The 15,692-nt window shown below is 38.8% G+C and overlaps 1 protein-coding gene across 3 annotated transcripts in view; it reads right to left on the minus strand.

Moving 5' to 3' along the window:
• The window catches only part of Pls1 (plastin 1), a 120,247-nt gene that overhangs the window by 24,647 nt on the left and 79,908 nt on the right, over positions 1-15,692 (minus strand). For all 3 annotated transcript variants that reach the window (XM_008856343.3, XM_017795170.2, XM_029557818.1), the window contains exons 4-9: positions 15,117-15,246; positions 13,274-13,406; positions 11,895-11,976; positions 5,168-5,333; positions 4,941-5,083; positions 2,616-2,711 (exon numbers count right to left, since the gene is read on the minus strand). In XM_008856343.3, the coding sequence (XP_008854565.1) occupies positions 2,616-2,711; positions 4,941-5,083; positions 5,168-5,333; positions 11,895-11,976; positions 13,274-13,406; positions 15,117-15,246 (750 nt within the window). The remainder of the gene's footprint in view (positions 1-2,615; positions 2,712-4,940; positions 5,084-5,167; positions 5,334-11,894; positions 11,977-13,273; positions 13,407-15,116; positions 15,247-15,692) is intronic.

Genomic DNA, 15,692 nt, shown 5'->3' on the forward strand with positions numbered 1-15,692 from the left:
AATTGAAAAACCCTGGAAATATAACAAGCCAAATCCCTAAAACAGGAGAGCAAATGAATGCAATGGTATATTCACACAATGAAATACAATATATGCAAATCAGAGATAAATTCAAAAGTAAGTACTAGAAATTTAAGTGCAACATGGCCTTTATAGGAAGAAAATAAATTGAAAATTTAAGTCAGGTGTGGTAATCCACGCCTTTAATCCCAGCACTCAGGAGACAGAGGCAGCCAAATGTCTGTGAAATCAAGGCCAGCCTGGTGTACATAGCGAGTTCCAGGTCAGCTGGGCCTACAGGGAGACCCTGTCTCAAAAAGAAAAAAAAAAAAAAATTTGTAAGGAATACATTTGGGTGGGAAAAAACTGCTTTGAAAGAAGTGAAAGAAGAATGGGCACAAAGTTCAAGATGGTGGCTAGCACAGGGTTGGTAAAGGGGTATTAGAGCAGGGGAGAACGGCTGACTAAATGAGTATAGGATTGGGAGATCGTGAAGCCCATTAGTGCCAAAACAAGCAACCACAAGCCTTAAACAGAGAGTGCCTTCTTGAACCCATCATGAGAAAAACATCATAAGCAAGGATAAAAAGCCATCATATTCTGTACCAGTCACAAAGAAGTCAAAATGTGCAGGGTGTCACGGTGGGTGCCTGTAATCCTAGCACTCAGAGGCTGAGGCAGAAGTATTACAAATGTGAGTTCACCCTGGGCTACAAAGGATCAGTCTGGGCTACATAGTGAAATTCTGTCTCAAACAAACCAAAACAGAAAATAAGCAAAAACATTGAAATCACAGAAAGCAGTAGAGTCAATGCTATTAAGCAATGAAAAATTACCAAGATAGACTTCAAAAAGTCACAATATAAGGAGTTTATTCAGTCTTAGTTTGAATGGACTGTAAAAAATATGACATAAGGCAGTTATAAATGTCAAAAGTGAGTACATCATACTATAGACTATTTTAATTATTTTAGGGATGAAGTATTGTGATTATAATAAAAGTGTATTTGACTCTGAAGATAATGAAATATTTTTAATATTTTATTGTTTTTATTTTACATGTATGAGTGTTGTGCTTGCATGTATTATGTACACCACATGCATACAGTACCACAGAGGCCAGAAGAGGGAGCTGGATCCCCTAGAACTTCAGTTATCAAGAGTTGTTAGCTACCGTGTAGGTACTGGAAACTGAACCCAGGTCCTCTAGAAAAGCAACCATTGCTCTTAACCGCTGAGCCTTCTCTCCAGTCCCACTGAAATATTTATTAATGAAATGATACTACATCTAGAATTTGCTTCAAAGTAACAGGAGAGGAGGGAAACAGGGAAAAATTAAGTAAGTTCAGTAACTCTAAATTGACAAATGTTTAACTAAAATACCATAGTATAATATTCTAAGTCTGTTCACTTTTGAATATATTTGAAATTTTCTGTAAGTTTTTTTAAGTACCTGATTTTTTAAATTAATAAGTAAACCTTACATAGTTTTACAATATTATCTGTCACCTATTTCATTATATGAAATATATTTACTAGTAATGATTAAAATTGTCTTTAAATTTTAATACCACATATTAAATATGTAATCTATTTGCATACAATCTAGCTTGACCAGGGTTTAATGTTGGGAAATGTAAACTATGGAATTATCAGTTGCTTAGCAATCTAATAACACCTTATCTCCCCTTCCAGACAGTCACAAAAGCACCTGGTTTCCGCTGTTTTGTACCAGGGAAACACAGATATAAAGTTAATACAACACATTCTCAAGATTAAAACTTTTCAATTCCCTTTCTTCAGTCATGCCAGTCATTTGAGTTGAGTTAGCTGAGCATAAATCCAATGGCATTAAAAAAATAATAACTTCTGAAGAGCAAATTGCCAAGCTTCAATAAAGCGCTGAGGACTCAACCAAGTATGACTGCCTATAGAGAATTATGTTGTAAATATCATGGAGAATTGAGAGTTTCTTTGAGAGGAAAGGTCAGATTTCCTTAAGTATGTGATGCCAGGTAGACTGTTCCAAAGGATGGACCCACACCACACCCAAGAGTGTTTAGGAAACACAACACTGGGCTCCATAGGCCTTAAAAAAATAGAGAGGACAGGAAGTGGGAGGGGGTGAGGAGGAGGAGTTAGATCTGAAAGGAGATTGAGGAGGGGGTCTAAATATGATCAAAATATATTGTATTAACTGGGTGTGGTGGTGCATACCTTTAGTCCCAGCAGAGGCAGAGACAGAGGCAGACAGATCTCTGTGAGATGGAGGCCAGACTGGTCTACATAGTGAGTCCCAGGCCAGCTGGGGCTGCAGGAAGACCCTGTCTCAAAATATATAGAATTAAACTCTCCAAAAATCAATAAAAATATTATTTTTAAAAACATAGGGTTAAGTAGGAAAATAACAGAATAGGCATCAGGAGTTGAGGAGGAGGAAATGGTGGTTACTGTTTATTGGATACTGTGTTTCACTATGAGATGAAAACTTCTAGAGAGAATAGTGTTAATTGCACAGAATTACTAACATAATGAATCCCACACTCAGAAATGATAAATTTTACATTCGGCATAGTTTTACTGCAATACATAAAAATAATTAAAATTTCACTAACATTAAATCCTGAAAGATCAATAGAAATGGCAGGTCCATCTTCCCGGTCGCCTTTAGGGGCAATCTGATTAAGCAGATGAAAATAGGCTCTTGAATCCTTCAAAGAAAGAAGAAATGGCATTTTTAAACGAATAAAATTATCAGTAAATTTAGGAAAAGTGCTCCCACCTCAAAAAAAAAATATCAAACAACTTAGCAACATCAACAGTACATCGTTACCTATAGGTTCCTGAAAACATTGTGCTATTTTGCAATTCAGGGTTTCTAGCCACCCTGCCCCTCGCCTCAGAGCTCCCAGCAGTGCAGTTCCCTGTACTGTTTTCATTTGTTTACATCCCCAAGCATCAGAGTCATTTCAGGTTCAGGTCAAATATTTATCTTGGACTATTTCCCTGGCTTCTTGAGAATGAACCAAGAACCTCTTCATTCTACACTTTCTCATCTGTATAAATAGACTGATTTTGTTATATCAATTCATCTAACATAGTCATCTCCAAAGATGGCTGCCATAAATTTGTTGTTGTTTGTTTGGTTTTGGTTTTTCGGGTTTTAGGTTTTTGAGACAGGGTCTCCCTGTAGCCCTAGCTGGCCTTGTAGACCAGGCTAGCCTCAGTCTCACAGAGATCCACCTGTCTCTACTCCAGAGGACTGGGTTTAAAGATGTGCACCACCACACCCAGCTTGGCTACCATAATTTTCCTCCAGACATACATGTAGCTCTTCCCAATAGGAAGCAGAGGCTATTTCCCCTCCCCTCTTTATTTAAACTGGCCTAGTGACTCACTCTGACCAACAAAATGCTGTAAAGGTCTTTCAAGCCCAAATCCCAAGAGCCTTTGCTTCCTTCTTCTTGAGGTTGACCTCCACAGAAGTCCAAACTATCAAACTGTGAGGAAGCCCAAGCTAGCCAGGTGGAGAGGCCTGGAGGAGGAGCACCAAGACACATGACTAATGCCTCTGTGCATCTTCCAGATGTAGCAACTGCCAGCCAAATGTAGTTGAATTAGTGATCCCAGAGAAAATATGAAAGGAACCATCACCCAGCCAGGCTTCATGAACCCCCCAAATTATGAAAAATAATAAATCATTTTGAGCCAGAAACTTTGCAGCCAGTAAACTATGTCTGATTGGTAAGCTTCTCAAAAGCTGCTTTTTATACATCCATGCCTGGCATGATGCCTTTCAAGAAACTCTTCATAAATGTCTGATTGAAGTAAATTTTAAGAGAATTCGGAATAAGATTAAGTGCCCAAGATAAACTTCTAAATCGGCATATAATACTGAAAGCAGAGACAATATCACTTCAAAGAGAAAGACTATTATCTAGGCCATTATGGTAAAAATATGTGACTGAAGGTGTTATGTCTAAGGCGGAAGTATGAATTAGAGACAGTGTTCTTTAATTCTAATTAGAATTAATAGCACAATTATTACTATAATTAATAGTTAGAATTCTAAATCTAAATTAATTCTAATTTTTTTCCAGGTTACTCCAAAAAGTAAAGCATAAAGGAAAAAGTCACAGGGATGCAGTTTGACTGCCTGTCCCAGTGACATTGGGGGACATTATGAAGTGGGAGTGAATGCTACAGGTTCCTTAACAAGGCTCTCCCAACACACACACCTTGAGATTCCAATGGTCAACTGATTCCTAAATCCTCAGACAATTTGGTTTTCTATTTGCTTATTAGTACAGTGAGAGGAAGAGTGTTGAACTTGCCTGACCCACAGAGCCTCCAGTCCAGCAAACAGATGTAGCAATTCCAGTCCAAATTAATGGACTGACATTTATAATTTAGTACACAGGTGGCATGGGGAAAAAAACACTTCCATCTGCTGAAGCTAGCACCTTTTTCTTCTCACAGCCAGCAGTGATACTTATTTTTAAACAATTGTTAAATCAGCTGGGTGTGGTGGCGCACATCTTTAATTCCAGCACGTGTGAGGCAGAGGCAGGCAGATCTCTATGAGTTCAAGGCCAGTCTGGTCTACATAGCAAGTTCCAGGCCGGTGAGGGATGCATAGTGAGTATCCTTGTGAATTTTAAAGTCTGAACCCCCTATTTCTTACATTCCACATACTCAATTCATGTCAAAAACTTGAACATTAAAATTTAAACCTTGGGCCAGTGAGATGGCTCAGCAGGTCAATGTGCTTGCTGGACAAGCCTGGTGACCTGAGTTCTGTCCTGGGCTCCACACAGTGGAAGGTAAGTGCCAGCTCCCACCACTTGTCCTCGGACCACCACATGTGCACTGCAGCATGTGCACTCCCACACATACATAAACACACATAATAAAGTATAATAAAAATTTTAAATTGAAACCTTAATATCCTGGCTGAAGTTGTTGATAGTGCGCCATCCTGCATTGGTCAGATGGTAGTTTACCCAGCGCAGCAGTAACTCCTCTGGAGAAAGCTTCATCAGCTCCTCAAGCTCCTCTCCTTCATTTAACAATGCAATCAAAGCTGTGAAGAAAACACTGAAATGGAAGTTCTCCCCTAGTAGGTATCTGCCACTGAAAAGTAAATGTCTTTGATGAGCATAATTACCTTCATTCCTAGAAATCTCAATATCAGCAAAAAGACCAACTTTGATGATCTGCCAAAGAAGCCCCAAGACCAAGTGAGGTTTTCCTTCTTTGAGATCCTGTGCACCAATGTTGACCACTGTACAGCCGATGGCTGAGGCAGAATTCAGTGCTAGATTCAAGTTTTCCTGATTTGCCAAAAGAAATACACAAGTGAGGACGTGTTTCTACAGTCTTATCTACAAAGTTTTCTGCAACAATTGCCCTTACTGAAATACAAGGCTGATGCTGCTCCTCACATTTAAAATCCTTTGTATGTTCCCAGTCACCACTGCTATTCTCTCTCTCACCTTGTTTAAACTAACAGGACCTTTGGACTTGCTGGTCCCTCAGCCTAGAATGCATTTCCCCTACATAGCCCACTTGCTTTAATGTTTATTTATTTATATATGTGTATATGTATGTATGTGGGCACTCGAATGCCATGGCACACACATGGAGGTCAGAGGCCAACTAGTGGGAGTCAGTTCCCTCCTTCTACCATGTGGGAGATGGAACTCAGATTGTCAGATTTGGTGATTATATCCACTGAGCCATTTCACTTCCCCTACCCAGTTGTGTTTTAAAACTCTGCTCAAATGTACCTACTTTTCGAGGTCTGTGATCAGTCTACACAAAATATCATCAACAATCCCAAGGATGGTGAGTCTTATTCCCTACTTTACTACTATCTCTCTAAAATATTATACACCACCAGTTGGGCATAATGGCACATACTTGTAATCTCAGCACTTGGGAGGTAGAGACAGGAGGATTGGGAGGAGTTCAAGGCCAGTCTCAGCTACATAGAAAGTTCAAGGCCTGCCTGAACAACATGAGACCTTATCTCAAAAACCAGAGCAACAAAAAAAAAACAAAAAAGACAAATCCATCCGCAGTACCACACAAACAGACAATGCAATTAAATAGTAATATATTTATTTCTTGTTATATCTCCTCCAATTAAGAATGGTATTTTTTTCTTGCCATGCTGTGATTTGAACACAGCCTCATTCATACTAGGCAAGCATTCTACCTCAGAAACCTATCCCCAATCCTTAACCAAGTTAAGAGTATGAACTCTATAACAGAAACGGTTTTGATCTGTTTGAGGCTTTCTTCCAGTATGTAAGCATGAGGGTATGCTCAATAAATACTTATCGAATAAATAGATGAATGGGTAAGAGTGAACAAGGCATGGAGGGAAAGGGGAGGGTCAGGTTGAAATACTTTACTGAGATAATTAAAGACCTTCAGGAGTTAACTCTAGCCTCACCTCCCAACATAAACACAATCTATGCTTTTGCCAAGAAAGTCCTTTTCCCTTGACCTATAATGTCCCTCTCCATATAACATGCTCGTTCATTAGCATCTCTCTACACAAAACTGGCCACTCCCTTTCCTTTATTTTCACAATGTAAGTCACATATGTGCAAAAGGAAATTGTTATTAATGTGAATATTATATGCCAGAAATATATTTATAGCATATTCTCATAGCATTTTCCCCTACAAATGTCAGGACTACCAGTGTTACTGTTGGATTAGTAATCTTTATTTGCATAAAGTCTCCATTTGAAAGCACTTCTTTTAAAAATGATGTGTAATTGGGTTTCAAATTCAGAGAATTTTTTAAGTAACTGCTAAATGGGCTTTAAGATGAGTTTTCAGAGGCACAAACTGAGGAACCAAAGGTCATATTTGTATGGTTTGGTCTCAGTGGTTTCTGGAGCCCATCCTCATCACTGGGCTGTACAGTCACCCTCATACTGTTCATCACTGGGCTGTACAGTCATCCTCATACTGTTCATCACTGGGCTGTACAGTCACCCTCATACTGTTCATCACTGGGCTGTACAGTCATCCTCATACTGTTCATCACTGGGCTGTACAGTCACCCTCATACTGTTCATCACTGGGCTGTACAGTCATCCTCATACTGTTCATCACTGGGCTGTACAGTCACCCTCATACTGTTCATCACTGGGCTGTACAGTCATCCTCATACTGTTCATCACTGGGCTGTACAGTCACCCTCATACTGTTCATCACTGGGCTGTACAGTCATCCTCATACTGTTCATCACTGGGCTGTACAGTCACCCTCATACTGTTCATCACTGGGCTGTACAGTCATCCTCATACTGTTCATCACTGGGCTGTACAGTCACCCTCATACTGTTCATCACTGGGCTGTACAGTCATCCTCATACTGTTCATCACTGGGCTGTACAGTCACCCTCATACTGTTCATCACTGGGCTGTACAGTCATCCTCATACTGTTCATCACTGGGCTGTACAGTCACCCTCATACTGTTCATCACTGGGCTGTACAGTCATCCTCATACTGTTCATCACTGGGCTGTACAGTCACCCTCATACTGTTCATCACTGGGCTGTACAGTCATCCTCATACTGTTCATCACTGGGCTGTACAGTCACCCTCATACTGTTCATCACTGGGCTGTACAGTCATCCTCATACTGTTCATCACTGGGCTGTACAGTCACCCTCATACTGTTCATCACTGGGCTGTACAGTCATCCTCATACTGTTCATCACTGGGCTGTACAGTCACCCTCATACTGTTCATCACTGGGCTGTACAGTCATCCTCATACTGTTCATCACTGGGCTGTACAGTCACCCTCATACTGTTCATCACTGGGCTGTACAGTCATCCTCATACTGTTCATCACTGGGCTGTACAGTCACCCTCATACTGTTCATCACTGGGCTGTACAGTCATCCTCATACTGTTCATCACTGGGCTGTACAGTCACCCTCATACTGTTCATCACTGGGCTGTACAGTCATCCTCATACTGTTCATCACTGGGCTGTACAGTCACCCTCATACTGTTCATCACTGGGCTGTACAGTCATCCTCATACTGTTCATCACTGGGCTGTACAGTCACCCTCATACTGTTCATCACTGGGCTGTACAGTCATCCTCATACTGTTCATCACTGGGCTGTACAGCCATCCTCATACTGTTCATCACTGGGCTGTAGAGCCATCCTCATACCTTGGTAGTTAAATGGCAACTATTTAATGCACTGGTAATAATAGAGCACAAACGAGAATATTTCCATCGTTTTCTGTCACAATACAGGGAAACAGTTTATCTTTCTGGGCTCCAAGTCAAGGACTGTATCTCTTAGGCATCAGAAGTGATTTAAGCAAGTGTTTGGAATTATTTTTGTAGTAAGGTTAAGAAATATTCTCTTCAATATAGTTCTTCCAAAAGCAGCAGCAAAACAAGAAAATCCTTGAACATCTTTCTAACTTATAATTCCCTGCTAACAAATATGATAAACATACAAATATTTTAATGGCAGTCATAAGATATTTAACAGCTTCAGATGCTTTTAAGAACCTTAAATCAAATCAATATAGTTTTCAAAAGACATCTGTAAATTTAGGCTTGGTCACTAACAGTTTTCTATCTCCTCCTTCCAGAGAATAAGGAATATTTGTTCTAGTTGTGATTCTCCAGAACACATCAGCAGGGGGAAGAACTGGGCTGACAATGATTCTGATGTTAAATTTACAATTACCCACGTCATTTTCACTGACAGTATGAAACTGTGTTCAAAAGAAGTCTAAAAGTACGCTAAAGTGATTGCAGTAACTCCTAAGAACCACAACTTTTACCATTGTTCTCAGTCTGGACACTGACGCGAAACCCCACTACTGCCTACATTAATATGATATGTGCTGTTGCCCATCTTCCCAGCATGAATTTGCTATTCCCCTGTCTTTATTAGCATGATTTTGGAGTTTTGAGCTTAGGCACTGCCTAAAAAGATCCATTAAGAGTTTCTTCATAAACTCCACTTCCTCACCTTGAAAACCTCCCCAAACTGTTGATATCCTTACCCAATCTGAATCACACTCCTCTCACTACTTCCCTCACATCGAAAGACTATCTTCAACCCTCAAATTCAGTCCTCATCTGCCCAGGTCAAAGATACTATTAAGGCTTTGTAGGTGGGGTTTTCTATTACCGCAGTAAGCTGTCAACCCAACTTTGCCTTCTCAACAGGTTGTGATGGGGATATAAGACTACCCACATTTGATTTATGTATTTTATGTGCATGAGTGTTTTGTCTGCATGTTAAGTGCACGTATGTTGTGCAATGTCCCCAGAAGCCAGAAGAGGGTACTGGATCCCCTGGAACTGGAGTTACATCTGTAATGTGGTTGTTAGCCACACCACATGAGTGCTGAGAACCAAACAAGGGTCCTCTGCAAGAGCAGCCAGTGCTCTTAACCACTGGGCCATCTCTTTATCCCTTTTGTTATTTTTTTAAATGTTGTAACACATGTATAGAAAATGTTACATGTAACTGGCTTAAAGAAATAGATTAAAAGCGATAAGCTACAATGTGTACCCAAACAAATAGAAGTTTCTATTTGATAAATGCAATATTATTGCTCTACAAGTTTGTGGAGTGAATAGGACAATCACTTCAAAATATCTTAAGAACATATTCTAAAGGGATCAGGGAGGTGACTTGGTGGCTAAAACCTCTTGCTGTGCAAGCCTAATGATGTCAGTTAAGTCCCTGAAACCCATATAAGAAACCAGATGCAGTGGCAGGCATTTTTAATCCCAGCACTCCTATGGTGAGATGGGAGGAAAAGACAGAAGACTTGGCCTGAAGCTTGCAAGCCATCGAGCACTGTGGCAGAAACAGGAGAGACCTTTCCTTAAAACATGGTGGAAGGAGAGAATCCATTCCCCAAAAGTTCTGAGCTCCACACAGGCAGTGGCACATGTGCATGCTCTCACTCTCTCAATTGATTAATTAATTATAAAAAGAAGTAGCAAGAGAACCCCACTGTGCCTTCCAAGTCTTACCAGGGACAACTTCCCTGAGTGCCCAGCCTTCCTTCTGAGGACTTGAGTTGAGGGAAAAAGATACAGACAGCATGGAACACAGAACTGACATGGGAGAGAGTTCCTCTTCAGTGTATGTAACACAGGGCACTCTACCCTTCCTTACAGGGAAATGAACAAAGAAAACAAGCAAACATGGCAGTTTATCTGGGATTATCTATGCATTTTCTACCATCTTTTGTATACCAGGAAACTAAAACACAGGCCACTTTACCATATAGAAAAATGTCCCCATCTTAGATGGCCTCTGGTATCAGTTCTATTTTGATTAACTATCCAACCCTTTACCAATAGTCTCAAAACTGTAAGGTTCCTTTCTTTTACTTCGTACCACTTTGAGAATTTTCGTTGCTCATAAAGGTTTAATTCTAGATGAGTATATTCTTAAATGGTTTCTAGAGGGCTGTACTATATTGAGTCAGTAAGAATAAAGCACAATTTATTGTTCAGATTTCATACTATTTTACATACCATCATTTTTACTCCATTAGTAATGTCCAGATGAAATTTATGTTTTTCCTAGTTATACTGTAAAGTTGTATGTAGGATAAAATTAAAGTCATATATATGTACATTTGAATATATGTAATTATTAAGTAAAAAATATGTATTTTGAATATATGCGAGTGTATTCATTGCACTGGTCTTTCTCTCTTTCTTTCTTTCTTTCTTTCTTTCTACATTTGGTAGTGGAACAGATTCAATTTCCTGTAAGTAGTCTTGTATTGCTTTCCTTTTTAATTTTAATTTAGAGAAAGGGTCTCCTGTAGCTCAGGCTCTTCAAACTTACTCTGTAGCCGAACATGACCATGAACTGCTCCACAGTACACATGATGTGGCGATCAGCGGACAACTCACAGCAGCTGGTTCTCTCCTTCCACCATGTGAGTTCCAGGGACTGAACTCAGGTTGTCAAACTTGATGGCAAGACCTGCTGTGTCATCTTGCTAGTCTTCATGGTGTGTGTGTCTGTGTGTGTGTGTCGTGTGTGTGTGTGTGTGTGTGTGTGTGTGTGTGCGCGTGCGCAGATATACATACACCCGTGTCCATGCATGTGGAGACTAGAGAACAGCTTCATTCCTCAGACGTCATCCACTTTTATTTTCGGACAGGGTCTCTTACTGGCCTGGAACTTAAAAAGTCATTGGTGGCTGGCCACTGAACCCCCATGGAGACCCTGTCTCCATCTCCCCATTGCAGGGATTACGAGCCCACACCACCATGCCTAGCTTTTTAAAATGCAGATTCTAGAGACTGAACTTATTATCATGCTTTACCTGCTGAGCTATCTCCCCAGACTTTCTCATCTTTCCTAGATGAGAAAGTTTTGAGATCATGAGTCTTGGGGCTGGGGATTTAGTTCAGTGAAAAAGCCCCGGATTCAATCCTCAACTCTGAAAAAAAAAATCACATCAATAATTGTACTTGATCTTGTCCTTTCCCTTGCTTTTGTAGAAAAAAAAAAGACTACTAATATCAAATAATCATGAATAAAATAACTTGATAATTGCAATATAAATGGAATATTAACTTTATTAAAGAAATTAATTCAAAGTGCTTAAAATCTTAATTTGTTTCTTTACAAATGCAGTTGAATTTTTATTTGATAAAAAACAAAGGGAAGGTCTATGTCTCAGATGGGAGAACGTGACATGCAAGCAACAGGCTCTGTGCTCAGCCAACAGTACAGTAAAAAAAAAAAAAAATTAATAAATAATTCCTTTAGAAAAAAGTTTTTTTATTCCCACTATCAACTTGTATTTTGTGGCATAGTAAGCTATTACCAGTGAAAGGCAAGTACTTACAGAAACAGTAAAAGGAGTGAGCTTTTTCTTATTAATGGCTCTTTCATCAATTGTATCTGGTTCAGATAAGTTGATCATTTTGCTGAAGAGAAAAAGAATAATAATTTAGTTGAAAATTCCCAGAAATGTTTTTAATTTATTTTGGCAAGCAGCCAAAATGGTTACTTTTGAAAATAATAACAATTTTTTTACTGAGCTATAAATTCATGTGAGGACTTTAACTTGAAAATTTAAAAACTATTCTCTATCCTGCAAACAAATCCATCACTCACTGCAGTAGTCCATCCTGCACTATCTTTATTTGAGTCTCTTTATTTCACCAAATGATCTCAACATTTAGCAACCTGAAATGTAACCCAATTCTGAAAAGGCCAAATTTCACAAAGATCAGCACACTATGAACTATTTGTTTCAGAAAGGAACAAACAAAAAGACTCTGTTGAAGACTTCAATAACTCAGACATTTTAAAAAGAAATTAAGGGGCAGGAGAGATAGATAGCTTAGTGGTCAAGAACACTAGCTGTTCTTGCAGAAGCCCAAGGTTCAAATCCCAGCACCCACATGGCAGCTAACAACTGTTCATAACTCCAGTTCCAAGGGATGCCCTCTTCTTTCCTTCTTTCTCGGGCACTGCACAACACAGGTGCACTTACATATGTGCAGGCACATAAAAAATAAAAAAGAAATAAAGAAATTAATATGAATTTTGGCTCTATATTTTAGAATATAGTTTATCTTTGAAAACTAAAATAGGAAAGTACAGATTTGACTCATAGTCAGAAATTCTCTAAAGGTTGGAGGAAAAGATGAAAATTGTAAATAGAGAGCAAGGTATATTATGTACATGCTGATTTCCTAAATACAAGTAGTATGTATTTGTGATGGTTATTTTCTTCTTGCAAAGTATACTGTATTTTTTTTTTTTTTTGAGATAGGGTCTCCCTGTAGCCCCAGCTGGCCTGAAACTCACTATGTAGACCAGGCTGGCCTCCATCTCACAAAGATCGACCTACCTCTGCCTCTCAAGTGCTAAGATTAAAGGCATGTGCTACCAAGCCTGGCAGTATACTGTATTTTTAAAAATAAAAATTCTTTTAAAATTTCTATAAAGAAGTATGTAGGAACTATAGCACACACAGTAAAGAAAAAGATGTAGCTTTAGAAAGTTCATAGTTTTCTGGCAGTATTATGATAACAGAATATAAAAGCCACAATAAAATAAAGAATTATCTTCTAAGGAAAACACACAGTACTTAAATTTCTATGAAATCATTACTAATTCCAAAAGACAATAGATTTTCTGCATCTCACTGTTAATAGAATTCTCACGGGGGGACAGTAAGAATACACAGCCCCTATAACTGGACGTCCAACCTACCAAAGGAGGATGCCATCTGCGAGTGACTTGAAAAGACTGCCATCGCCAGGATTCATGGGTAGAAGATGGCTACAGTCAGGGTCGTTCTCTAGAGCTTTGTTTATCCAGTTAACAAAAGCCACTTTTTCTTCCTCTGAAAACAGAAAATCTTGGTAGGCAAACCTCATTTCACATAATTTATCACACTACAAGAATGCACATGTTCATTTCTACTAAAAGATAATAAGGGGCTGGAGAGATGGCTCAGTGGTTAAGAGCACTGACTGCTCTTGCAGAGGACCTGGGTTCGATTCCCAGCACCCACAAGGCAGCTACAAACCGTCCTTAACTCCAGTTCCAGGGGAATCCAAAGCCCTCTTCTGACCTCCACAGCATTGCATGACACGGGTGCACTCGCATGCAGGCAATACACTCATACACATAAAATATAAAATATTTTTTAAAAGATAATAAACAACTATTACTAAAATCCTATTAAAACACTATAAAAATTTAATAAATGGAGAAAGAGGAATTGATCCCATTTTTTCATCCAATAGGAGAAGAAAGAAGGTATGTATCTCAAATGAGTACAGTGTACATTTGGTTTGATTCTAAAAGGTTTCCTAGTGCGTACTGCTTCTAAAACCAATGAACCAGAAACAGACCACATGAAGTGAGATATATGTCTAGGATAAAGTTTTCAAAACTTCATGGAAAGAAACTCCACCCCCTGAAAAGATTAAGATGTTGTGATTTGGGGCTTACAACAGAATCACTGAATTTAGCGAAGAATTATTCAGGCTGGGAAGAAGCCAGTGAGCAGGAGTGGGAGGGGACCAATATGATCACAGTGCATTATATACATGTATGAAAATCTCATAGTGAAATCCATTATTATGTATAATTAATACATGCTAGAAATAAGTACATAAATAAACACACACACATACATACACACACACACACACACACACACACACACACACATACACACACACACAAGAGTTGATGTGTTCCTTGGGCCAGGAGGCCCAAACCTGTGAGAGGCCTTATTAAGAGTTCATTTACTTTGAGTTTCTCACAGTCTAGTGATTGTATTAGATTAACCACATCAGGTGTCTTACCCTGTATTCACTTGTTGATTTGATTAGAAAATGAATCAAGTTATCACCACTCTTGGAAAACAGAAGGGAAAAAAAATCCTTACATTAAGTCTCTCCACCAGTCCTAGCCCAAGCACGCATAAAGCCCTGGATTTGATCCTCAGTGATCACCCCGTAAAAAAAATTTTTTAAATATTCTAGAAGTCATAATTAAACATATCCAGTGTTGAAATATAAACAACTTCCATTTTATTTTTAATGGTTTTGATTTGACATATAGTAGGAATGTACTGATCTTAGTAATTCTAATATTTTTCATTTTGACAATGTTAAAATTGAGATATATTTCAAAATTGATATCAGAGTACAATTAAGTCTGCAGTTTTTCTTTTCTCCTCCATGATATATAAAAGAGTGGTATGAGGGGCTGGAGAGATGGCTCAGCAGTTAAGAACACTGAATGTTCTTGCAGAAGACCTGGGTTCAAATCCCAGCACCCACATGGCAGCTAACAACTGTCCAAAACTCCAGTTCCAGGGGATCCAGCTTCTTCTGTCCTCTGCAGGCATTGCATGACACAGGTGCACCTACCTTCGTGCAGGCAGTACACACACACATAGAAATATAAAAATAACAAATAAAATATTTTAAAAAATAAAAGAGTGGTATGAATCACAATGGCAGCTTAGATTTGATGGCATGTGGCACTTAGTAAATGAATCAAGGATTGAAAGACCCAATTTGGAATGGTGGATTACCTGAGTAAGAATGCTGTGTGCCCTCACTGGAAATGGATGACGTTCCTCCAATCGCAGTAATCCCTTCCCTCTTGTTAATTATTTTTCGGAATGTTTTGCTGATATCTTTGCTTTTTAACTCTTGCATTAGCTGGAATGGAATATATGTAAAATTAAGAAAATCTAGTGACACGGAGGTTATTTAAACTTCAGGTTTATTCGAAATGACACCAACATAAATACTAATTAGGTGTTCTTATACTTAAGACTTGTGTAAACATAACTATCCTGTCATTTTACCAATTACATAAAACGGACAAATGTTTGTATCCCAACTAATGGAACAAGTTACAACTAAGTGTAAATTGAACACATAATTATCTTTCTTGACATGCCAAGGTCTTTTATACTAAAACTCAAAAAAATAACTACATGATAAAGAATTTAAAATACTTCAGTGAAGGCATCTCCCTGCCTTCATGTATTATGTTCAAGTAAATGAGTCAGCTTTTGCAGGAAATATTACAGGCTTACAGAAACTCCCTCTCCAAATTCTACAGAGACTAAAGACTAAGTTAAATGATTTCTCCACACAGT

Source organism: Nannospalax galili, unplaced genomic scaffold, assembly GCF_000622305.1.
Source record: "Nannospalax galili isolate Female #2095 unplaced genomic scaffold, S.galili_v1.0 scaffold708, whole genome shotgun sequence".
NCBI lineage: Eukaryota > Metazoa > Chordata > Mammalia > Rodentia > Spalacidae > Nannospalax > Nannospalax galili.